Source organism: Zalophus californianus, chromosome 15, assembly GCF_009762305.2.
Source record: "Zalophus californianus isolate mZalCal1 chromosome 15, mZalCal1.pri.v2, whole genome shotgun sequence".
NCBI classification, from domain to species: Eukaryota; Metazoa; Chordata; class Mammalia; order Carnivora; family Otariidae; genus Zalophus; species Zalophus californianus.
In genome coordinates this window covers 14,132,733-14,157,594 of record NC_045609.1, presented here as the reverse complement: position 1 = coordinate 14,157,594, position 24,862 = coordinate 14,132,733, and the positions used below count along the sequence as shown (strand labels likewise).

General features: G+C 43.5%; 1 protein-coding gene across 3 annotated transcripts in view; it reads left to right on the top strand.

Moving 5' to 3' along the window:
• SLC35F3 (solute carrier family 35 member F3) overlaps window positions 1-24,862 on the top strand; it is a 400,491-nt gene that overhangs the window by 361,452 nt on the left and 14,177 nt on the right. For all 3 annotated transcript variants that reach the window (XR_003520338.1, XM_027596283.1, XM_027596284.1), the window contains one exon: window positions 20,838-21,057. Coding sequence is in view for 2 of the 3 variants with exons in the window: in XM_027596283.1 (XP_027452084.1) it covers window positions 20,838-21,057 (220 nt within the window). In the remaining variant the exon portion in view is untranslated. The remainder of the gene's footprint in view (window positions 1-20,837; window positions 21,058-24,862) is intronic.

The following is a 24,862-nucleotide window of genomic DNA, read 5'->3' as shown; positions in this document are numbered from 1 at the left end:
TAAGAATCCTCACATTCTGTAACATGCTATGGCCCCCCTGGTGGTGAGTAGTGAAGCAGGGTTTAATCTTCCTTTCTCTGACTTCAGAAATTGTTGTGTTTGACACACCAACTCACTCTCCATCCATGAGAGGAGACTAGAAACACTACCTACAAAGCCATGGGTGTGGCACAGAAAACAGGTTGCCCACCCTTGATACATGAGAAGAAAAAGTCACCTGTTAGAAACTGGAACTCCAAGCCCATGCTGTGTGCAGATATGGAGCCCAGTTGACATAAACTAAACAGAACCAAACCAGGAGCCAAAAAACTAACAAAAAAGCTGCCCAAGTGTCGGGAAACCCATAGGATCCATGCAGAAACAAACACGACACTGCCCCACGGAGACATCTCCATGGTACAGTGCATATGGTATTTTCGCAAAAAAATAACTCCCCATGTAAAATGAGCCCAAAGTCAAAACTTACAAGTCACAAAGTAAATAAATAAATAAATAAATAAATAAATAAATCACAAAAACAACAACAAAAACCCACCATGACAGCGAAAGTTAACAAACCACAATGAATGGTAGAATTCACACCCAAGGAACTACTGAACAAACCAAAAGAAGTTTATTAAAATGTTTATTTCAAATTTAGATTAAAAGCTTATTTAAAACGTTCAAAGAAGGAAGAAAAGAGGGCATTGTAGATGGGGGGTGAAGTTGAAAACAAATCATGTAAACATGCTAGAAATGGATGACTTAAACAGTAAACCAGATACAGCTGAAAGGAGAATTAGTGAATTGGAAGATTTTCTGAGGAAAGCACCCAGAATAAAACAAAGACATACAGAGATGAAAAATAAAAAAAAAAAAAAAGAATGTTAAGAAAATAAGAAAATTAAAAGCTACAACATTCATCTAATAGGAGCTCCAGAAACAGAAAATGAGGAGAAGCAATTTTTAAAAGAATAATGGGAAGAGAAAGTTTCCAGATATGATGCAAGATAGTAACCTCCAGATTAAAACGTACAGAAGACCCTCAGATAAGCATACATAAAATATCACCAGACTGAAACATTGTAATTATACCCCAGCAAACTGAGTCCCACAAGCACAGGGCAGACTCCATGCTGTAGGAGAGCCCAGACAGGAGTGATGCCTTCCCTGCCCTGTGTCTTGGAGTCAAGCGGGGGACACTTACCAACAGAGGAGATGCTGAAGGCCATGTCAGCTTCCCTTCTTCATCCTGATACCCTGCAGAGACCCCAGCCTCTGACTTTGAGGGCACTTGTCAGGACACTTAAGATTAGAAATAAATAAAAACAGATAACCTGAGGGTGGGGGGATGGGTTAGCCTGGTGATGGGTATTGAGGAGGGCACATTCTGCATGGAGCACTGGGTGTTATGAACAAACAATGAATCATGGAACACTACACCAAAACAAATTATGTAATATATGGTGATTAACATAACAATTAAAAAAATTTTAAAAAAAAACAGATAACCTTAAGAAATAAAAGAAAAATTTACTGAATTTACTGAACGAACATTGTATAGGCTCAGAGACTTGATGGAGGAATTGAGCACCTGGCCTTAGGCTGGAATGAACCAGACAATTCAAGAACCTGGGGTACTGGAACCGAGGAACTTGAAAGCTAGAGCCCAGCCTGGGTTACATGCCTGTTCCTCCCACACACACACTAATCACTGTGGTGAGAAAGGCAATGTGCCACACTTGCCATTCAATCCAGATGGCTAGAGGAGCGCTTCTCAGATGCTGATGTGCACACAGATCACCAGGGGAACTTGTTAAAAGGCAGATTCTGATCTCAAGGAGAAGATCTGAGGAGAAGCCTGAGCTTCTGCATTCCTCACAAGCTCTGGGGCAATGCTGATGCTCCTGGTCCTGGGACCACACATCGAGACCTTGGCAGAGCATGGGGGGGAAGTGGATTGCATCAAGAGTGTAGCACAGAGCTGGCCACTAGAGAGATTTTGTGGTTGGAGAAGTGACCATAATTTGTGTTCACAACACTCAGGGTCTTCTTGCATACAGGAAACAGAAACGACTATAGTTGGACCTGGTACTTCCCAAATACACTGTAAGGCAAAAAACAAGAAGTATCAGGAGCCATTGGCGGTCTGTATATGTATAGGATGGCGGTCTGTATGCATAGAGGACACAGAGGAGCTCCAGGCTTCAAGGCGGGATGAGAGCAACAAGGGAACACGAGGTGAAGAGTGGTGAGGGCGATGCCAGCTGTCTTGGCTTCAGAGACACCGTAGCTCACAATCTCAGCCACACCTGCCTGGGCTTGGCTGCAGGTCTGGTGGCTCGTGCTTGTGTGTCTTGGGATGAGGTGGGCAGGGACTTGGGAGACCTTGATTCATCCATCCCTGTAGACGTGCTCCCAGCACCTGCCTGCTGCCTTTTGACCACTCAGCACGTTTAGAGCCTTCACAAGCATAGCAGTGGTGGAGGCTGATCCTGCCAAGTGGCCGAGGACAACAGGGAAGCCATCTACTAGTGAGCTGCAACTCTCTGCAGACCAGTGGGGGTCTCGATTCCGGGCTTGCGGGAAAACATGAGCAGAGAAGATTTTGGCTTGCTAAGTCATCTGCTTCCTGAATTGTCACCCAAAATGATGGAAATGGCTGTGGGGCTTGTGGGGCATCCTGGAAGGCTGGGATGGACATGAGAATCTGGTGTGTGGTGCATCCCAAAGGCTCCATGTGAGAGGAGAAGGGCCCTGCCCATTTGCAGCACAGGGCCTGGGGTCCACACTGGGCTGAGGTTAATATTCCCAGGTAAAAGCTCATCACTGGTTGGGGCAGCCCCTGGGATCAGAGAGGAAGGAGCTGTGCAGGCTTGACCCATCCTCCAGCCGCCTTGCAGACCAGAGACTTCCTGCAGCGGTGCCTGGGCCTCTGTTCCAAAGATGTACTACCAGCTCTAGACTTTTAATCCACTGGGATGTGAGTCCCATATTTATAGATGATTGACTATAAAAGCAAGCATCATCTGAACTGGTCCTGCATTTCACAGATGAAAAAATAACCAAGACCTAGACACATATGGCTTATTAATTTTTCAATTTAAGATTTCTAAGGTGTAGGTTAAAGGTAGGTAGGTTTCCTTATGGATCATAATATGCTTATAGAAATGTCTTATTTTCTTGTTCTGTGACTATATTTTTCACAATGGATTTATGATGATCCGTGACTAATAATGTTGCTAGGAAAAAATAATGAACACTTCCACATAAGGGTTCCTTTTTTCTGTTTTTTTTTTTTTTTTGCTTTTTTTAAGACTAGAGAGGTAAAATTTAAAGTTATTTTTCCCCTCGTAGAATGTAGGTTATGAACAATTTTCACTCTCTCTTGAAAAGTGTCATAAATTATGCTGACAGGTTTTAAATCTCCACAATTTGCATATGATTATTTTTAATTCTCACTTTATTTTGTCTTCTGTCACACAGTCATTTAAAAAGGGTCTTGATTAGCTTCAAATACTGAGAAGCTGATTAGATGGGCAATATATACTTCACCGAGATGTTTCCATGTAAACAGAATACTTATTTTTAAAAGGTGAATGAAGTAGCATTTTTTTACAGACTGCCCACAATAGACTAAAATCAACATGTGCTCCAAAAGCGAAAAAGGAAAGAAGGAGGGAGGGAGGGAGGGAGGGAGGAAGGAAGGGAAGGAAGGAAAGGAAGAGAAAAAAAAAAGAAAAAGACAAGACTCCTAAGTTTTATTATTATCAGGTTTCCAAAAAGGGCACTCAAGCAAGATCCTTCCTTGAGACACCTCTGCCCCCCATGGCAGATGGGGTTATTTTACTTTGAAAACCTTTACTTTCCTAGAAAGTGTAGACTGTCGGTCTCACACGACCAGCGCTGTCTGGAACTGGGTGCTTGTGGACTCCAGGTGAACAGAAAGGAACCATAACTAGGAATTGCAGTGCAACAGGAAACAGGAAGGCCCATCAAGAAGACTCTGGAGTAAACAGGACTCCTGAGAACAACAGCTCCTTGGGTGCAGGTCTGAGTCTAGTATGGGAGGAAACCAGAGCAGGAACTCAGTTGTACCCCAGAGTTTTCTCTAAGCTAGAGAAATACCCCAAGGCAAGGACAGCTTTCTCTGAGGCATTTTTTTTTTATCCTTGAATCTCAGGGAACCACCAGTGACTTCCTCAAGGGTAAACAATGTGTGTCTTCAGTCAGTAATGCAGGGCCAACCAGTATGTATTTAGACAGCTCCTAAGGTCCAGTCTAATTTATTTTTCAAAGAAACTACTGGTGTGTGCCATGGAAATCCATCCAATTCTAAAGCAGTCTCGACTGTTCATTTGGATTGGGCAGTTATGGCTGTGTGTGTAAGGGAGACACACACACACATACACAGAGGAGAACAACCTTCAAAATCAGTGGACACACATCCACACACCAGCCTCCTGATGCCAGCCTTGAAAAGCTACACAGTTAATATAAATCAGTTCTTTCCACAATGGCACAGTACGGAATTAGCCCTAGCTCTGAGCATCTCTCTCCTTGAGAGACAACAGAATTTCCTTTCAGCTCTTGTGAGATTGTTCTCCTTAGAAACAACAGTGATTTTTCAGCCCCTCTTGAGTTTGTGGCATCTTTGCTTTACTCTAGGTTCAAGATCAAGAAAACACAGCCTGTTCATCTAACGCTGAAATACACAAATCTTTACATCTCTTCAGTTTGAAGAAAGCTGCTTTTTAAAAGCAGAAATCTGTTGATAAAGCCAAAGGGGTAGCCTTGAGGCTAACTTCCCTGAATTTTTCTTTAGAAAGATAAATTTATGCCCATGATTTTAAATAGCTTTGACACATCTCCTGAAAATAGCAAAGAGCATTGCCCACATATCTGCATAATTAGTTGCAGGGAATATACCCTGAATCCACATGCCTACTTCTGCAAAATCCAGAGAGGCAGATTCTTTGCACTCAGCATTACACACACACACACACACACCATTTGATGGTCACTGAGCCTGAAGCAGCAAGGGAATCATTGCAAAGGGTTCTGCTTTGTTTTCTCATTCTGTCCTGGCCAGCGGGGGGGGCGGGGGGGGGGCGGGGAAGAGCTACTCATTCCATGATAAAGATAGTCCACTTTACCTGGCACATCACCCACCACTAAGGTTTCACTAAAATAAATGCAGGGAATGGGGAAGTGAATCAGAATCCCTTGGTTCTAGACTCAGCTCTGCTACTAACCAGCTCCCCAGCCCAGGGCAGAGCTTGTCACCTCTGTGCCTGAACTTGCCTATATCTAAAATAAGGAAGCTGGGTCTCTCATGTCCCTGCCAGCACTGATAGTCTGCAGTTCTATGATAGTCACTTGCTAAACTTTCTAGCAGTATAAATGTACTGGCATTGGCAAAATATGCCTAAATATCAAGAGCTAAGTTGTGTGATGTAGTACTCACCAATATCTGCTGAGTACGCTTTTGAGTCAGGCGCTGTCCTAGGTCCTGGCGGGTGCTAAGGTGACTAAGACACAGGCTCCTTCTTCCAGGAAGAAACCGGTGGCCTGTTGGAAGAGACACTGATGCAAAAAGTATTATAAAAGTGTGTGGAGATGTGAGGGAGGTAGGCCAAGAGGATTAGGGGGACAGATTTGCAGGGTGCCTCCGGGGAGCTAGAGGTTGAAGAAGCAGCCCTGGAGGAAGAGATACCTGGTGCCTCCATGAAGGGGACAGCAATAGAGGAGTGACTCCGAACTTCTGAAGCCCATGGGAGTGTGGCCTTAAGCAGAACTGAGCCCAGCCAGGTAGAGAGAAATGCCTTAGGTCCTAACAAGGCAGGGTCCCCTCTCTGTGCTTTGTTGTCCAAGCTGGGCTCTGTGACGGGAGCTCTTCCTTCCTGCAACCAGCTTTAGCAGACAGATTATAGGACAAGATATTGCTCGTGCTTCTCTGAGAAAGGCCAAGGACAGCAGATGATACTAACATGCATGATAAAGGGATTAAAGTCAGGCTAAAGGCCTTTTCGAATCCTCATAGTGTAACTTAACTATCCCTTATGCTATTTTTTGAATATCTGTGGAGTGGATCTATGAGAGAGCTATATGAAATATCTCATTGTACACTGTATTTTTCCCTTGCAAAGCTTGGGATCTGAAGATTGACATTCCGGCCACTGACCTTTGCCAAAATGCCATTGCCATTCAGGTGACAGATGCAGAGAGCATCTGTCTGGTCATTGACCCAGGCCTCAGTCTCAAGCCTTGGACTTCCCATTGCCACAATGGGAGACAGCCTGAAACAGAGAGGGAGGGCTGCTCACCCAAGGTCTTCAGGAAATTTGGTCAGATTTTGGAGTTTCTACAGTCATCTCTCCACACTGATAGAATCCCAGATACCTAAAAGATAGTATGGGAGAACAAAGGCAGGCACAGTGTTGGAGCCCCCAGTTCTTCTCTTGTTGAACAAGTATTAGAAGCATCTTCCTTATTGTGAGCTAAATAGGCTTCTTTCTACCACTCCAAAGCCCTGAGCAAATAACCACCCACTGGGAAGAAAGTGAGGTTGGCCAGCAGGTGAATGCAGGCATCTGCTAAGACTGTGGGATTCCATTCTGGGACTCTGAGGCCATCATCAGATCCCATATCACCCCACCCTCACCAAGTCTGAGCTCCAGCTTCTTTTAGAAAGCCAAGGAAAGGTCTGCTGGATCTGCCATGCCTTCTCCATCCTGTGATAAAAATGCTGTTGGGTCATGTGTTGTAAAAATGTTTTCCTGGTTCAACTCTTGACAGCCTAGCAAAACTCAAAACAGGTCATTGCTGGAGTAGAAGTAGCAAAAAAGAAAACCCAGCGGCTGTTATTTTCTGGGACCTGTTGAGCCAGTGCTTGGTGCTTCTCAGGGGGATATGCTTCATTAAAGCAGGTTGATTTTTTCCTGAGCCACTGGTTCCGTTTCAGCACTAATGACTCTCATAAGAGCCCACATCCAGCCTGTTGATCTCCTACCTGCACAGGTGAGAAATCCCATCCTGCCAGAGATGGTCCTATGTGCCTTTCCGCTGCAGAAAACCTTGTTCAATCTCCTGGGTTAAGTAGACTATCACAAACAAGAATTCTCAGAGGAGCTTTATTCCTTGCAGCAGATATTTGAATGAACTCCCTACAGCAGGCAGAATAGTTTCTAGTATCGAGAGCCTGTTTCAGATTGGGACGAAATGCACAGACACTGAGAGCTCATCTTTCCTAGGTGGCCAAGCTACATCAGTTGGCACTTTAGTCTGCGTACAAATGGAAGCTGTGGGTCATCCTGTCTTTGATGCTTTGATCTTCACCTTTGGCATAGAATGCAGAATTTCTTCATTCTAACTAGCATGTTAGCCAGGAGCCATATGGACAAGATGATGTTCACTCTCTGCACTTTTCAGATACTTCTGCTGTTTGACTGTGCATGCAAAAGAACCAGCTAAACCCCAAACAAAGAGCAGATTCCTGTGGAGGAGGCTGTGAAATTCCTAGTTAGTGGGACATGTATGCAACCTGTACTTTTTGAATATTGCCTCTCCAAGACATGCTTAAAGCTGGACCGTTCCTAGGAGGAAGTCTCAGGGACCAAAATTCTTTGTATGCTGTTAATGCCCTCTATTTATCTTGGATCTCTTTCCAAAAAGGACCTTGTCAATAGCATCATGGAAGACCTATTTTTTCTGCCTCTAAATGTCTCAGGCATGTGTTTTTAGAACTGACCAGTAATTAAATAGATAGATAGATAGATAGATAGATAGATAGATAGATAGATAGATAGATAGATAGATAGATAGATTAGATAGATAACTAGCTAGATAGATGCATACATACAAACTTCTGGACTCACTGATAACAAAACTGCTAGTTGCTTAGAAAACCTACATGTAATGTAAGAAATCAAGCTTAATAAAGTGATTCAGTATTTTGTTTCTAATTGTGCTGTAAAAAGTTAATCTTTTGGATTGTTTAGGCAAGTCTTTACAACTTGATTCTAATATACAAAGATACTCTAGGCAAGCCTGGATCTGCTACGGAAGGGATGATACGTAACATTAAAACATACTCATGGAAAATGCAAACACACTTTCACTTACTTATGAGCAGTAGTGGCTTACATGGGAAAATGATTCTACTTAAAATTCCCCAAAAGATATCTTAACATTTTCAAAATAATCAAAAGCCTGATTCATTACTTTGGTAACTGGTCTCTGCTGCTTCTGTTTGCTTAAAGCTCTAAATAAACGCAGGGGGGAAAAAAGAAAAACATTTGCCCAATAGTTCACTACTTCTAGCTGGAAGCCACTCTTAACTTTTGCCTGTTAGAAAGATTTTATTTTCTAATCTCAGAATCTCAAGGTTGAAAAACATTCAATTTCATAGAGTCCAACTTTCCTGCTAATGCTGGGGTGAATATCTTTTTTAACCACCTTAACAGTCTTCTTCTTGATACTGGATGAAGATATCAAGTGACCCAGGCCATATAAATATGCTATGCTGGTAGGCCATTCTGCCATCTATTTTCAATAAAACCCTGCAGTAGATGCTGAAGTCTGGGGAACTACCCCTTGAATGCAAAGTGATCATCCAAGCACACCATAGGGGTCTGGAACCTCATTCTCTCCAAGGCACGTGTTTTCTTTATAATACAGATACACCCTAATCGTGTGAGTCGGTGGGTAATTTTATAAACACTTGAGTCATCTGTAATTCCCCCCAACTTTCTATTGTGAATACAATTATTCTTCAGGAAAAATTCTAAAATTTGTAGAAAATGATAAGCATGAAGATATTTGTCACCTTTTTTATTATAATAAAAAATATTGGGAGCAATATTGGTAGTATCCAACTGTATAGTGAGACAATCACACTATATTCACCAGCCCCAATTTGATGCAGAATATCACCAGAATATCTATGCAAGTATCCGTCAGAAGGTCACCAGCTGCAGTCCTACACAAAAACAAATCCAATAAGTAGAAAACCATGTGATCCCAAAGGAACATTCTTAGGAGACATTGTAAGTTAAGAAACAAGATATCGCCTGGCATGTGCATAATGATCACATGTGGGTAGACACATCTGTATGGGGGAAAGAAAAATATGTCAAAATTTCATCATGACTAACACTACTTTTCTCCTTTCATATTTTTCTTTTACATTGTTCTATGTTTTTAAAAATTCCTTTAAGAAAGCAAACAAAATGCTCCACAGAGTTGGCCTTTTTAAAAGCCCATTGTAGAAAAGAGGAATCCAGCTGGATCATTTCTTGAAATTGAAGTGCAGCCTCCTGTGGGCCCTGAACTTAGGTTTTCTTTTATTTGAATATTTGCCTTTAGTTCTCCTTCCTCTTCACCAGATAGAGCAGGCACAGGCCATCCCCCAATGCCTATATCCATGCATCGTGATTCTTTAATTAGGGCCTTTAAGGTGAAGGAGTTGTTTTACATCCTTAATAACACTGTGGATAAGTCCATTACTTTACTATATAATTTGAGTTATATATAAATATCTGTGTGGTTAAAAAAAAAAAAGTATCCACCTATGTTTGACTCTGAATAGGCTCTTCTCAGAAGGCACAAACCTATCATGGTGGTTGACTCTGAGGAGATCTGGGGATTGGGAGTTAGGAGCAGAAGATAGTTATTTTTCAGGACCCTTGTGTAATCCAAGTTGGTTTTTTTACCCTATGGAAGTTTAAGAATGGTAACTAAAGCAAAACAATCATTATGATTAGATTCTATATCTACCTTAGCTCTGACCACAACCCACATGAGTAGGTTGCTCATTGGCTTTTCCAGTCCCCGGGGTGAGGTCAGTGTTTCAGCCCAGTGTTTTCTGTCCTGTGATTGTATCTTCTCCTCTTTTCTGGCTTTCATATGAGGTTCCAGCCTCTGTCTATAAATGTCTCCATGAGAGACTCTTCCGTTTTGAGGGCTTGGGTATTCTTACCGCAAACCTAATTAGCTCTTTTTTTCTTCTTCAGTGAATGCTTTTCTTTTTTATAGTGATGAAGGAGCTCTTTCACCTCATGAACCTCATTTTGGATAAAAGAAGTAACTTACAGGCAGAAAGTCCTACCCTAGGGAATAAAGATATATCTTTGATTTAGGGCACTCCTAACCTCCCTCGTCAGTTCTCTACTACCAAGCTCTGGAAGATGGGCAGGAGCTTCCTCCCAGCTTCACTCTCTTGTTTTCCTGTCTCCTATGTGACAGTTGCAAAGCTATGGCTGACATCACCTTTAGATGCATTCATAGTACAGATGCTTCAGCACCTGTTTTGGATTAATCTTCTTGTTGGAAGTGAATGCTGGTAATGGACTAGAAAGTGAGAGCCTATCCCTGTTTTCCTAGGGATGCACTGATCTAGTGGTTTGCATTTTCGAATGAATGACCATGGCTCAGCTCAAGGACTGCACTTAGAGTACTTGTAGGGTGAGGTAACTTTTTGGAAATCCAGACGAAATCAAAATTTTTTATTTCCTAAAATCTTGATCCAGCTGGTATATAAATCGACCACAAACAGCAAGCATATTGCCTTTAAGACCAGTCACAAGGTGAGTAGGTGTCAAATTTCGTCTGAGTTTCTACAAGCTTGCCCAACCCACTTGGCTTTTTCTATGATGCCTCTGTTCACGTATGAATCAAGTAGGCGGTCTTTTGTTCATCTGCTGAAGGCAAGCTATGCAGCAGGTCAACTTCCAGTGTAACAGAAAAGATAGCTTCTGTCCACAGGGGTATGAGCCCATCCCACCTACCACATGCCAAGGGATCCTGGCATTTCCCAACGTCTCCTTGGGAAGCTGTGGTAGAAATGCAGTTCTGTTCCAAGAGACAAGTTTCCTTCCCATTTGGTTCCCAGAGATCATCTGAGCATGTTGCTGAGTAATACTTTGGGAATTTATCCTGCATCTCTATGTCCCCAACCTACCCCCTGCCTATCCCAACTACTGCTCTCTGGATTTACTCTTTTGATTTTTTAGAACCTATTTTCATTTCTTCCTTATCACAGTTTTCTAGTTTTTTTATTCTTTGATTAGTTGCCTTCTTTGAATGCTTCCATTTCGTTATTCTTTTTAATGTCTTCTGAGCCAGAACCCACACAGTGGCTGTCTTTTGCATATCAAATATATTGAAATGACATTTTATCTCAACTGAGCATATTCCTTAAGACCTTGCAAAGGAAGGAGAAAAAGGTATAACTGGGATAATGGCTCCAATTTCGCTCTGCTAATATTTGCAAGCATTATTTTTATTTTCAATAAATATAGTTTGTATTTGTGAACCAAGGGAAGCCCAAATTAGTCACTTAGTTTAAGTTTTTTTTAGTTTATACATTATTCCGTCAGTCTTTATGATTTTCGATCTCCTACTATGTATGTGTTTGTCCCTGAAATTGGATAATACATTGTATCACCACCAATATATACTACTAGTAATGCAAGCTTATTTTAGTACAAGCTATGGACAGAGATGGTGGGAGTCAAAAACATTGGCTGATGGAATTATTCTCAGTGAGCCTACAGAAAGAGCCTAGTACAGAGATTTGAGCCATAGGTACAAAAAGCAGGCCAGAGTTGCCCAATACAGAGAGATCCAGAAGAAAATCAGTAGTCTTCCTATCTAATGCTCAAGACTGAATTTGTTCTCTAAGGATCTAAGCTATGTGCTGAGCTTCCTGCCCTGGCACTGAATCACATCTCCCTGGCACCATGCTGTGTTCAGTGGATCTCTGCCTGGTGTCAGCGGGCCTGTCCTGCATGACCTCCAAGACAGATTGACATGGTTTTAACAGTGGACCCTTTGGAAACCAGCACTAAGTTGTTTCTGACCCGGAGGTCCTTACAAAATGTATGAGTCTGTGCACCACAGGGACTTTCCATACTGTTTGCACCGAACATCTTGGGTTGCTCCAGCCCCCTGCTAGCCTAAAAGTAGCCCATGTGTTTGCCTCACATTTTTGTTGTTGTTGTTGTTGTTGTTATTTTTCTAGAATGTGAGATCTTGCTCACATTTTCTTTCAGCAAGTACTATCCTAATGGTTTGTATTTAAGGGTAGTTCTTGCACGTGAACAAACTTAAGAGTCTGATTTCTCACCTCGGCATTGAGTTGTCTGGGGTGCCTTAGCATCTGCAGAAGTGACATTCCCTCTCTCTTAACCCCCACCCCACCTACTTTCTTCAGAGACTGCATTTGGACATAATCAATGAAAATATGTATTTCCATTTCCATCTTCATGAATGATAGTAGGAATCCTCTACTTCAGAAGTCAGTCACTCTAAGATTTTTTTTTTCTTAACATGCAAGAAAGTAAAACACCAATTTGCACAATATCTTTAAGTAGATCGAATAACCAAGTTCTGGAAGTGACAAGATATCAAGTAATCTGGACTCTAACTTAAAGAGTCCTATCTTTGGGGCACCTGGGTAACTCAGTAGGTTAGGCATCCAACTCTTGATTTCGGCTCGGGTCATGATTTCAGGGTCATAAGGTCAAGCCCCACATCGGGCTCCACACTGGGTGAGGAGCCTGCTTGGGATTCTGTCTCTCCCTCTGCCCCTCCCCCACCGCTCGCTCTCTCTCTCTTTCTCTCTCTCTCTCTCTGTCTCCCTGTTTAAAAAGAACAAAAAATAAAAATAGAGAGTCCTATCTTTGATGATCTGTAGTCACCGGGCTTAAAGGTGGCATTAGCTATGTCACATTTAAGCCATAGCTGTTTCTATGAAGTTTTCCTTCAGGAGATTGTCTTTTTTTTCCCTTTCACTTTAAACATTTTAATATAATGAACAAGACAAACACACATACAGCAAGAAAGTAACACACACATAAATACACACACACAGACTTAGAACCCCTTTCACATTTCTTTGCTTTAATTCTCTGAGAATACCAATGTTCCAGCATAGCCAGGAATAGGATGACACTATTGAAACTAAGGATGGAGGATGTCTATAGGTTTCATTGGTCTACATTTGAATTTTATTTTTACCTTTTAAAACTAATTTTGAATTATTTTTGGATATGAATATGAATTGGAGAATTTGGAGTACATACATTCGAGATAACTGGTAAAAATGCATATTTCTGGCCTTACATCCCCAAATTCTAATTCAGCTTCTGGTGTGGAAACAGGAATTCACTTTGTCCACAAGTACTCGTAGAGTACTTATGATGCTCCGGGCATTATTCTAGGCTCTGGGGATTCAGCAGTAAATAAAACAAAGTTGCTGCTTTCATGGTGTTCATATTTTGCTGAAAGAACAAAGACAATTAAAACAATGTGAATGTAAAATATGTCACAGAGTGTGAGTCCAAGTGATGAAGAAATGAGGGGGTGGTTGAGGTAGTGATGTCGCTGTTTTCTAGAAGGGTCTGGGAAGGCCTGTCTGACATTTGAGCAGAGACCTCAAGGGGTGAGGGAGAGAACCATGTGCCAACCTTCTCTCAGGTTTACATTTCTTACTCTGATATCATAATGAGTGAAAGAAATGACACAAAAAAGTAAATAATGTATGGTTCCATCTTTATAAAGGAAAAGTAAACTACTGGAACAGAACTCTCCATGACGATTATATTTAGCGGAGCAGGTAATGACTGAGAGAGGTCACAGGGGAAGTTTCTGGAGTGCTGGCATATTCTGTATCTTGGTGGAGATGGTGTTACATGTACGATTTTTCTTTATAAAAATTAATCTTTGTGCATTTGAAGAAATACACTTTATATTTCAATTTTTTAATTTACGTCAAAAAAGGAAAGACAAGGAAACAATTACATTTACAATATCATCAAAAAGGATAACATACTTAAGAGCAAACTTAACCAAGGAAGTGAAAGACGTGTATATGGAAACTACACAATATTCCTGGAAGAAATTAAAGAAGACACAAAACAAAGGGAAAGACCCTCAGTGTTCATTGATTGGAAGACTTAATATTGATAAGATATCAGTAGTGCCCAAAGTTATCTACAGATTTAATGCAATCCCTATCAAAATTCCAACAGCATTTTTTTTTCAGAAATAGAATAATCCATCTTGAAATTCATATCGAATGTCAAGGAACTCCAAATAGCCAAAATGTGTTGAAAAAGGAGAACAAAGTCAGAGGTTTCACATTTCTTGATTTCAAAACCTATTGTAAAGCTACAGTAATCAGAACTGACACGAAGTGTGATACTGGCCTAAAGACAGATTTAGAGAATCAATGGAATAGAATAGAGAGCCCAGAAATAAACCCTGACATACATGGTCAAACAATTTTTGACAAGGATGCTAAGATTATTCAATGGGGAAAGGACAGTGTTTTCAACAAATAGTGCTAGGAAATGTTGTGTTATGTAGATTTTACCACAATTTAAAAAAATTTTTTTAAAGAAAGAAAACAAAGAGAGACACAGAGAGGCAGCATGAACTTTTGGATCCAAACTTAAGTACGCATGAGAATCCTTTGGAAATTTTTAAAAATACAGTGCAGTCACGTTTTAATGCAAATTCACAATAACAAAATATAAGGATGACTAATGTTTCATTTATGCATAAAATTTCAAATAATGTGGCTCCCTCAAGATTTTAAAAAGTTAAACAAGAATCACAATATCAACTCTGGGAGCCCAAGGGAACTAGAAATGGTAGGTGACAGTGTTAATATTAGCTGGCAGACAGAAATACAGTATACTGTGGGAAAACTCACCAAGATTTGTAAATTTTGAACTATGGAATGTTGTCAAGAATGTACCCCTTCTATAAACTGCACCATTCTCTATAGGATTCTAGGCCCCTTACTAGACAATTTGATCAAGTATATCTAGGGTTGAATCCAAGCAATCCATATTTTTAAAAGATCCCTGGGATGTCTAAGACTAATGGTCTATGCATCATTGTTTAAAAACCACTGGTCCTCCATAAAAGAATAAGCACATTCATTCTGTGTAAAAAAAAAAAAAAAAAATTATTGACATATATTACGTCTTAGGCTATGAGGATATAAGGTGAAACAAAAGTATAATGACCACATGGAGCTTAAGTTTAGTGAAGAAGTCAGATGATTAAATAAGCAGTTATAGTAAAGTGCAGTTATAATAGAGGATACTGTTTATATAATAAGGAGTATAGGGCCTAGGGGGAGCACCTATCAGGAGCACTTCACTGAAGGGGACATATGAACTGGTGCCCAATGGATGGAAAGAAACCAACCAACCAAAGAGGGAAAAAGTAAGAGTGTTTCCAGAAAAGGAAATAGAGAATCCACTGAGACCTAGAGCAGAGTTGAAGAAAGAGCACTGAATTCACAGAACTAAAATGAGTTCAAGGTGAGGGAAATTCAGAGTAAGGATGGAGAAGTGGTGATGCATAAAGCTAAGGGTAAGGCCAAGTCAGGAAGGACCTGGCAAGCCTGGTGGGGAGCTTGGCCATTATCCTAAGGGAAAGTGTGTGGAGAGGAGGATCTCTCTGGCTGTGGCATGGAGAATGTGATGGATTGGATTGGAGAAGAGACAACAGTGGAGAGAAAAGCTCAATTAGGTTTTAGCAGCAGTGGTCCAAGTGAGAGAGGAAGAGGCATGGGCTGGGGTAGTGGCCACGGGAACGAGATATTTAGGAGCAATAATCTATAGGCCTTGGTGATGAATTAGATGTGAAAAGGGAAAAGAAGTTAAGAATGATTCCCAAGTATGTAGCCTGGGTAGAAATATGAGTCATGGTACCACGTTGTGATGGAGGGTTGAGGGGGAAGATACCGCGTCCATTTGGGAAGGCCGAATTTGAGGTGTCTGGGATGTCCAGGGTGCAGGGTGGTATCCAATAAAAGAAGTGTCTTAACTAGAGATTCATCAGTTGAGCTTTGAGACCAGAACAATAGGTGAGTTGCTCAGTGACTGCAGGATAAAGAGAGGAGGAAGTAGAAGAGAAATCTAGGAAAACACCGAAGGAAGCCTTGGACGTGTGTGGAGAGGTTGGAGAACACCAAGAGGGGTGTGCTGAATTGGAAGCCAAGAAGGGTGTTTCAAGGAGGAACAGTCAACAATGTCGAAGGCTTCCAAGAGGAAGCAGGTGCCTCTTGGATTTAGCAGTGCGGAGCTCATTAGTAAGCAGCCCAAGGGTGAGTGGTGGGAGCTGACACAGGGTTAGTAAGCTGAAGAGTGAGAGAGGCGGTCATGGTGGACATGAGTGCAGACCACCATTCTGAAAAACCTTGGCTCTGAAAGAGGGGATGAGGGAGGACAGGGGGCTGACAAGACGCTTGCTTTCACTTTGGGGGTATATTTTGGTGAGGCTTAGACCTATCTAAATGGTGATAGGAAGGATCCAAAAGAGAGCGGGATCTTTGAGTGTTCAGTGGGGAATGAGCACAGGTCTGGCTCCACCACCGTCTGAACTTGAGGGCTTTGTTTGACCTGTCTGGGCTCTGGCATCTTTATCTGTAACTTGCAGGGTTTCCCTCTATCTGTGGTTTTCAAACTGCACTCCTCAGAACTGTCTCAGAGCACTCGTGTTTCAGCTTTAGCCACAGCGACTTGACCTCTCTCTTACGTGTTTTTAAACAGTTTTTTATTTCTAGCAATTTAATACATATACATACTTGGGAAAAACGAAATAGCACTAAAAGAATCCTTAAAAAACAGCAACCCCTGCCCACACCTGCTCACTCTCAGCCACTCCCAATTCTTGTGGTATTTATGCCAATTTATGTAAATTAAAGTCTTACCTCCATATTTCTTAAATGTAGACATCTATTGATTTCCGTCCCATCCTATGCCCAACTTGCCCTGATTCCAATCCTTCCAACATAATGCTATCCCAACGTTTGGTTAACAGTGTTTTCATTATTATAAGCAAGCAAATATTGCTCACTGACCCTTGTCTCCTTTTGAACAATCTGTCATTTCTTCTGCCAGTAATATTTGCCTCTTTTGTCTTGTTTACCTGATTTCCATTAATGGTTGCTGTTTTTTTCCTAAATGTTCTGCCATCTCAAAAACCTATCGGTATACTCCCTGTGCTGGTGTCATCACAAGACTTCCCTGAGAATCCACTCCCAGAGACCTGTGTGGTCTGCCACGGAGCCTCCTCGTGTTACTAGCTTTGACTCTTGGCTGTGTCAGAGCCATGCCTTCTGCCGCCCTACCTTCCTCTTCCTTGGTTTTCACCCTGGTGTTGGCGTAGCCCGTCCTCTAGTGGCATGGGAGTCGATGTTTTCGAGTACTGCATAACCGAAAATATCTTTATTCTACCATCTCACTTGATTGATGGTTGGCTGGTTATGGAATTCTGGTTTGCAAAAAAAAAACTTTCCCTTGAAAAATGTTAAGGTTATTATGGTTTCGTTTCCATTTTGGTTGTTGAGATGTCAGATGCTATTACGATTTCCTACCCCCTGGACCTATGGGTTTTATTTCTCTTAGGAGCTTTTTATTGTTATTTTGATCCCTCATGTCACAAGTATGTGCGCTGTTTTGGTTCTTTCTTCATTCATTTTTCTTGGTGCCTGGTAGGCCCTTTTGTTAATGAAGATTCATATCCCACATTTCTAAAGAACTTTCTCGATTTATGTCTTTTATAATTTTCTCCACTTCATTTTTCCCATTTTCTCTTTCTGGAGTTTCTTTTAGTTTAATATTGGACTTTCTGGCTTGACCTTCTAATCTTATCTTTTCTCTCTCTCTCTCTCTCTCTCTCTCTCTCTCTCTCTCTCAAGAAATTATCTTGGCTTTATATTCCAACTCTTCTACTTAATTTCTCTAACTTATCTATCCTTTATTTAATTTCCTTTTTATAGCCATTCATTCCTGTTTCATTGATACAATTTCTTCTCTTCTCTCTCCAAGGACATTCTCTCTCCCCCAACCCTAATTATAAATCCTACCTGTCCTTGAAGGTTCAGCTCAAAATCCATATCTTGTATGAGGCCTTGTCCAGTCGGTTCAAATCTCTCCACTAAACATGAATTCTATAGCATTTTTATAGTCCACACCATCTAATATGTGATTATATTTAAACTTGCATTGCTTTCTGTTGAGGAAATCAGTTGTATCTCCCCGAACGCACTATAATCTTCTCAAGAGCAGGGACTGTTTACTTGTTCTGCATCAGCCAGAGTGACTTGTCTAGAATTGTGAATATAACAAGTTATAAACAAGTGCTTACTGATTTGGAAAAAAAAAAATGATTGGCCATCTTAACTCCACCAAACCAGGCTATCCTAATCAGGGTTCTTTAAAGAGTACCAAGAGCATAGGTATTTGCCAAATAATAGGACTGTAGAACTTACACATGTTTCCAATTTTTCCTATCTTACACAGTGTTTCATTCGTACCTAATTCAAGAGCAATATTTTAGTGACTTGCTTTTATTGACTCTTCCCTGAAACACTCAACTTAGTTTTTCATAGGAAAAACACAACTTTCTTTTCTCACATTTCATTGGTTTAGGAAATATTTAATAAATTATGCAGTTGAAATAACCAAGAACAATTGGCACAAGCAGGATTGGAAACAAACAACATCTAAATCTTGGCCAACACATGACTCAGTTGGTAGGAACCAAAGAGGGTAGGCATGCTGGAGAGTAACCTAAGTGCCTTGGGCACTCAGCCTGCCAAGGAAGGAAGGGCATTCAACTGTCCTGTCATTTAAGTGGAAAACAGTCAAGAGAGTATCTACTATACTTTTATTCTTTGTATACCAAAAAGAGGTATCTGGAAGAACTGGATTTGTGCTCATCATCTCTCTTGGGTCCCCGTGCAATCAAGGGTACATGTGGGCAACCCAGCTGACATGGATTAGTGGACAGCCTTTGGTCTGAAAACAGCACTAGGCTCACTGGCTCAGGGGCCAATCATCTTTGTCTCCTTAGAACCAAGGTCTCCCCACCTGAGCTGCACTCCCCACCATGAGTCTACAAAGGGCCAACAGAGCTCTGCTGGGCCCAGAAATCTTGCCTTTTCCATCTCCAGGATGAATCCCTCTTCCCACCACTTCTAAAACCATCACACTTTGGAAGAATCACACTTAGATTCTCAGAGAGGACATAAGGTTGTCCAAATGACTCTGGATGGCCCCTGCCACAATATGAATCATGTTTTATAATAGTCTGGGAAACTTGGAAATCCTACTTGCATTGTGGTCCCTTAAGAAGGATAACCTCTAAGTAGAGTTAAAATAGGTTGACATTAGGGCCACCTGGGCTAGGCGTCCTGCTCTTGATCTCAGCTCAGGTCTGCATCTCAGGGCCCTGCGTTGGGCTCTATGCTGGGCATGGAGCCTACTTAAAAAAAAAAAAAAAGTAAAATAAGGTGACATTAATGGCAGGACAGAAGATTTGTATTTCCTGTTGATCACACCAGAAGGACTGGCACCACTTTATAGCTACTGAAAATCCCAAACACGAAGGAAGCCATCCCTGGTCTTTGTTTTCGAGGGCAAGAAGACTGTTCTGTGAACAGGAGCTTGAGAAAACCCCATAGAAAATACTGTATGAAAAGCACACAGCAACGGAAATATCAGCCTATCAGATAAGAGTTTGTCTCTATAAAGTCACACTGGAACCAACTCAGTTGAATTGGTTTCGTGGGAAATTTAGTGATCCGAACACTTTCCCTGGTGCTGGTTTAGAAGCCACACAGGACTCAGTTCAGTGAAAGGTAATGAGCTTCCTGTTTCTTCTGGGGCTTTCCCACAGGCGAGTAGTGAACAGGGGCAGATTTCATTTTGGGTTGGTGATAAGAACAGATTGAATTACATTAAAACTCACATCAAATCCCATTTGACTCTTGCTTTTAATTTTCCTCCTTTCCCGCTGCATTTTAATCTTAAGTGACAGAGGCCGCAGCTGTTCTCCCAACGCTGGGGTATTTGGCTTGTTCTAGCTTTATCTTCCCCCCCCTGACTCCCATCCTCACTTACAGGTGCATCGGCTGGGCCCTGCGTGTGAGCCTGGGTGTTGACGGCCGTAGGAGCCGTGCTCCTTGCTCATCTGTCTCCTTGTCTGGCTGTCAGGGCAGCAGAGCAATGACCTTGGCTCCCCAGCAGTCCAGGTCTGCAGACCAAGCCCCTCTCAGGGCTCTCTCCACTCTCTCTACCCCCTGGCCTCTTCTGCTGCCTTCTTCCGCTTTGGTTTTCAGAAATGGGTTTTCGTACACTGATGGTCCTTTCCCCTGGAATCCAGAATGACATCGAAAGCCTTCCTTCTTTAGCCGTTTCCTCATCCCACTCTCTGTTCACAGAGGCTGAGCTCTTGGACCTGTGCTAGTTTCTCAGGGGGCGTGGAGACATGAATCTCCACACGATGGGATAACAGATTCTAAAAATGGCCTCACGGGGAGAAAATGCATAGCTCGTTAACACTAGTGGTATCGCAGCCAAAACATGCTGGCTGCCTGACCACAAAGACAATTCCAGCCGGAGGCAAATTTTTAAAAAATATGTCTCAATGAGTTCTCTTCAAGTATTCTTCCCCCACGGTAGAGGTCTAGTGACTTCCTTCTCTTACCAAGCAAGTGACAGAATTCCTCAGTCAGTCGCCATGGACCTGGGCCCTCTCTTCAGATCAGATAATCCCAACACGCCAGTGCCTTCTGTCTAGAACCATCAGTTCCAAGTGTAGTGTGAGCCCAAGGAATAAATCTATGATGTCAGATCACCGTGGGACATTTTCTTCAATGGACTAAAGCAACAGGTCGGAGAGCTACTTAATAGATTTTCATTTAAAAAATCAGAATAAACGGCTCGTAACCCCCCCCCCTTCTAATTTGCTTTAAAAATGGGTGTAGGGGAAAAAAATGGTCTGTCTCAACCCAAGAATATAATAACACTGCCTCTCTTTCCTTGTTTTAGGGAGTGCTGTCGATTTTTTGGAGACAATGGCTTGACTTTGAAGGTGTTTTTTACCAAGGCAGCACCCTTTGGTGTTCTTTGGACACTCACAAACTACCTGTACTTACATGCAATAAAGAAAGTAAACACTACGGATGTCTCCGTGTTGTTCTGCTGCAACAAAGCTTTTGTGTTCTTGCTCTCATGGATCGTTCTCAGGGACAGGTTCATGGGAGTGAGGGTAAGTTCCTTATTATCTGTCTTCCTCCCTCACTCGGTCATGTCAACCAAAACCTGCCCATTGGCTTGCTTGGCTCCATGTGCTGCATCCTAAGCCGAAACTGCTGACCACTGTCCTGCCGATTTGCAGCAGAAAAGGAGCCTGGGTCTCCGTGTGCCTTGCAAACTTTCTTGCTTGCAAACCATACTTGACAAGCATTCATTAAAGCACCTTTCATTTCAAGCATTTCAGTAAGCATTCCCTAACGTGTGTGCCCGTCGGGGACCCAACCTGGGGATGGCGATGTTCTGCCCTCTCTGCGTGCTCTCCCCCTCTCTCCCTAGGGCAGCTGCGCCCTGCCGCCCAGAGCTCTCTGCTAACCCTGTCCCTCTTTGCTTAGGATGCACCCGAAAGCAGGGGGATCCTTCTGCATCCACATGGGCGGGCGGGCGGTCTCAGTGCGCCCCCTGTCTGGACCGTGTGTACAAAACTGAAGTGGGCCAGAGACACGTGTGCTAAATCCAGATGGTGGACGGGCAGCTTCCTTCCCTCCACACCCCAGGCGAAGGGAGAGTGAGATTCTGTCCCCGAATTACCTCTTGTCAGAACGGAGACTCAGCAAATCCCATTAAAATCTAGTCAAACTCAGCTAGTCAGGTGTCTAACAGTGGTGTGAAATATGACTGTGTGGCACATACAAGGACTCACCCCGAATAAAAGGATCGAGGGGACGGTTCCCGTTGACGGAATCCTGGTGGCTTCTGCTTGTCTCCCTCTAGTGGGCAAGAGCTGCTACTGCCCCATCACCACCTTGCCGGCAAAAGAGGGCAAAGGAGGATTTGGATTTGGTCTTGCAGCTAGTTCTCTTGGGGGGCGAGGAGGGGGGGGCATCACTAACTTCTTCCTGTACCTTCAGGCCCTCTGGGCCAGCCGGGCAGCTGAGAGCCCTTTTGATGGGCAGTCCCATTCCCTTGAACTGTGCTGGCACCCGGCAGGGGGCAGACTCCGGGGCCCTCTCTTACTTGTGTCCTCTGCTCATTGTCCTGGGAACAATGACATCACCCTGGTGGAGGATTCACACCCACCTAGTTACTCAAACAGCAGTGGGGACATGAGTCAACTGCTGAGGAGTATTTTTGGCTTGCAGTAGGGGGAAAATTTGTTTTGAGGCTTAGTGTTAATTTTGGAATAAAAACTCACTCCCAGTGCTTACCACCCAGAAAAGCTTTCAGCAAATAAAAGGTCCCATGCATCTCCACAAGAAATGCAGGTACTCCCAGCAGTAATCTGTCCATCAGCCTGCCTGGCTGGACTCTGAAGACTCAGATGTCCTGGGGCCCGTGGTGACTTTGTTTGGATGCAAAATCCCAAGGGAATTCATGAAACTTTTTGGCATGATTCTGACGTCCAAAGCACATTCCAGAGAGGATCCTGTTCACTGGGAAGAGAAACCCAGGTGAATTCTGCCTCTAAGTAGGATTTTTTCTTTTTTTCTTTTTTTTCTTTTCTTTTTTCTTTTTTTTTTTTTTTTTTTTTTTTTTTTGAGGTTAAGAGAAAGAGTTAGAAAATACTTGACACCCTCCTAGGCTCAGAGGGAACAGCATGGCACACCCAGATCTTCCCTTTGTTGCTATTCATGGCTAAGAGGGCTATCTCCCCTGATGTCCCTGACCTGTGATCCGGTCTGGTCATCCTGGCCACTTGGCCGGTTGGGTCTGTGCTGACAGCTGTATACTGAACAAAGTCTTGTGTTGAAGCCATCACTAGGCCAGCACTGAAGTGAAGGTCTAAGAGGCTGGTGCCGGTGATGGAATCGTGTAACCCGTAACGTACTGTGCGGTTGTGGGTCTCTCTTAACGATCATCACTCCTCTAGGAAGCATGTGACCTGCCATCTGAGAGCTCCCCACTCGAAGTCATGGCGGATTCCCCTCTTCTCGTCTTTAAGAGTTCAGAGAGCTAGCAAAATCTGGGAGAGACCCCCCTCAGTGGCCAGAGTGTTGGGAAATTTCCCCTTGAGAACAGACGGAAACTCAGATCCCGGATAATGTCTAACTGGTGCAAGGGTTCTCTTAGGTTTCTCAGACTGCCGGGTTAGCTGGCACAGAATTCCCAAAGACTGAATGGGACAGACATGGCTCACCTTCCTGGAGGGCCAAGCATACGAGCCCGAGAGTCACACAGATAGAAAGATGAAGGAGCCTCAGCATTAGGTTTGTGGGAACAGACAGCGCACCTGTGTTTATTAAGACAATGACTCAGATCACAAGGGCTGTGGTTCCTGCAAAACATCACCTGGTCCAGGTCCTGCGGACTGACCAACAAGCAGCGAACATCTCACGCCAGAGAGATCCTGGCCACTTCCGGCATCAGAGGTGACTGTCGAAATGAGCCCAAGTTGGCCACTGTGTCAGCCTTTGACTCCGTGCTTCCTGCGGGTTCCCTGGCTCTCCAGACGCAGGCTTCCTGACCCAACAGGGAGGTGCTCTCGCCAAGAGTCAGGGGGCTAGGGTTTGGATCTTGATTCCACTCTTACAAGCTGCTGGGCCTTGAGCAAGTTTTTGAACGTCTCTGAGCCTCTGTTACCTCATTTTAAGATAGATGAGTACTCGTGTGAGAGAAGAGCTGTGAGACTAAAATAAGATGGTGTATGCCCGGCACATGAAATCCGGTAACTGTTCTTTCTCGCTGTTGTTATTTCTGTTGTTCCTTCTCAGTTGGAGGGCTTTGTTGGATCAGCCCAGTACTTTTGGTGACTGTGTCAGAAGCTGATGAACGTCGAAGGAGGCAGTTTTGTTTAGCAAAAGCAGCACTAGAATGAGAGCAAGGAGAACTCTGGGGGCATGAAGTACAGCCTCTACCATAGCCGAAGCCCGCAGCTGGAGAGAGAGAGGGCGGCGGGGTGAGACCATTCCCCCACCCCCACCCACAGCTCAGGGGACACGGAAGACGGGATCTTCTGCTTGCTGAGCAGCTAATCACAACTGCCCACAAGAGTCAGGACCCTCCAACCAGGAGGGACTGACGCAGAAACAAGAAAGCACGCTGAGAGATCATTCATGTGGGCCCTTGAACCCCAGCAGCACATTCCTGGGGATCCTGTGCCTTTTCCAAGTCCAGGCCCCATCTCGGGTTCTAGCCAATGTTTTCAATCATTACGGCGCTCTCAGCGTCTCACGAGAGGCTGTCCCTGAACGGTAGCTCCAGCATCTGATCCCGACTGCCTTGTGTTGGGGAGGCTGACCCCTGCCGCCCGAGCACAGCACAGGGGAGGACCCAGAACACACAGAGCCCGGGGAAGCACCAGAAGGCTCACAGCTAGCCCCTTCCCACACCCTGAAATCAGAAGGGTCCACTAGACGATCCCACCGAACTCTGATAGTCTGATGGATAAGAGCAGCCAGGAGCTGGGAGGGGAAGCCTGTTTACAATTTGTCCTTTCTGTTGCTCAGAATTGCCCCAGATTGTACACGTCCACAGTGCACCCCACGGGGCTCAGTCTGGCAGAGGGCACGCAGTCCATCCCCGTTTGAGCAGAGTGGGGAGCTTGTCTGAGAGGTGGTCAGACCCCATGCTGCGCCCACCTCTCTCGTTCCTCCTTGATCCTTAAGGGGTTTGGCTCCTTCCCCTCAGCCTGACATCAGAGAGGGAGCAGTGGGGCCATAAGGGATGCAGGATGGAGCCCCTGGGGCCGGGCAGGCTACAGTGGGGTCACCATGCGAGGGGAGGCCACCAGTAAGAGGGTAATTGGCAACACGCTGACCGTGGTCACCACGTCTCCTGCGCCTACATTTCCTCCCCCTCTAGCTAACTTCCCCACCACCGCC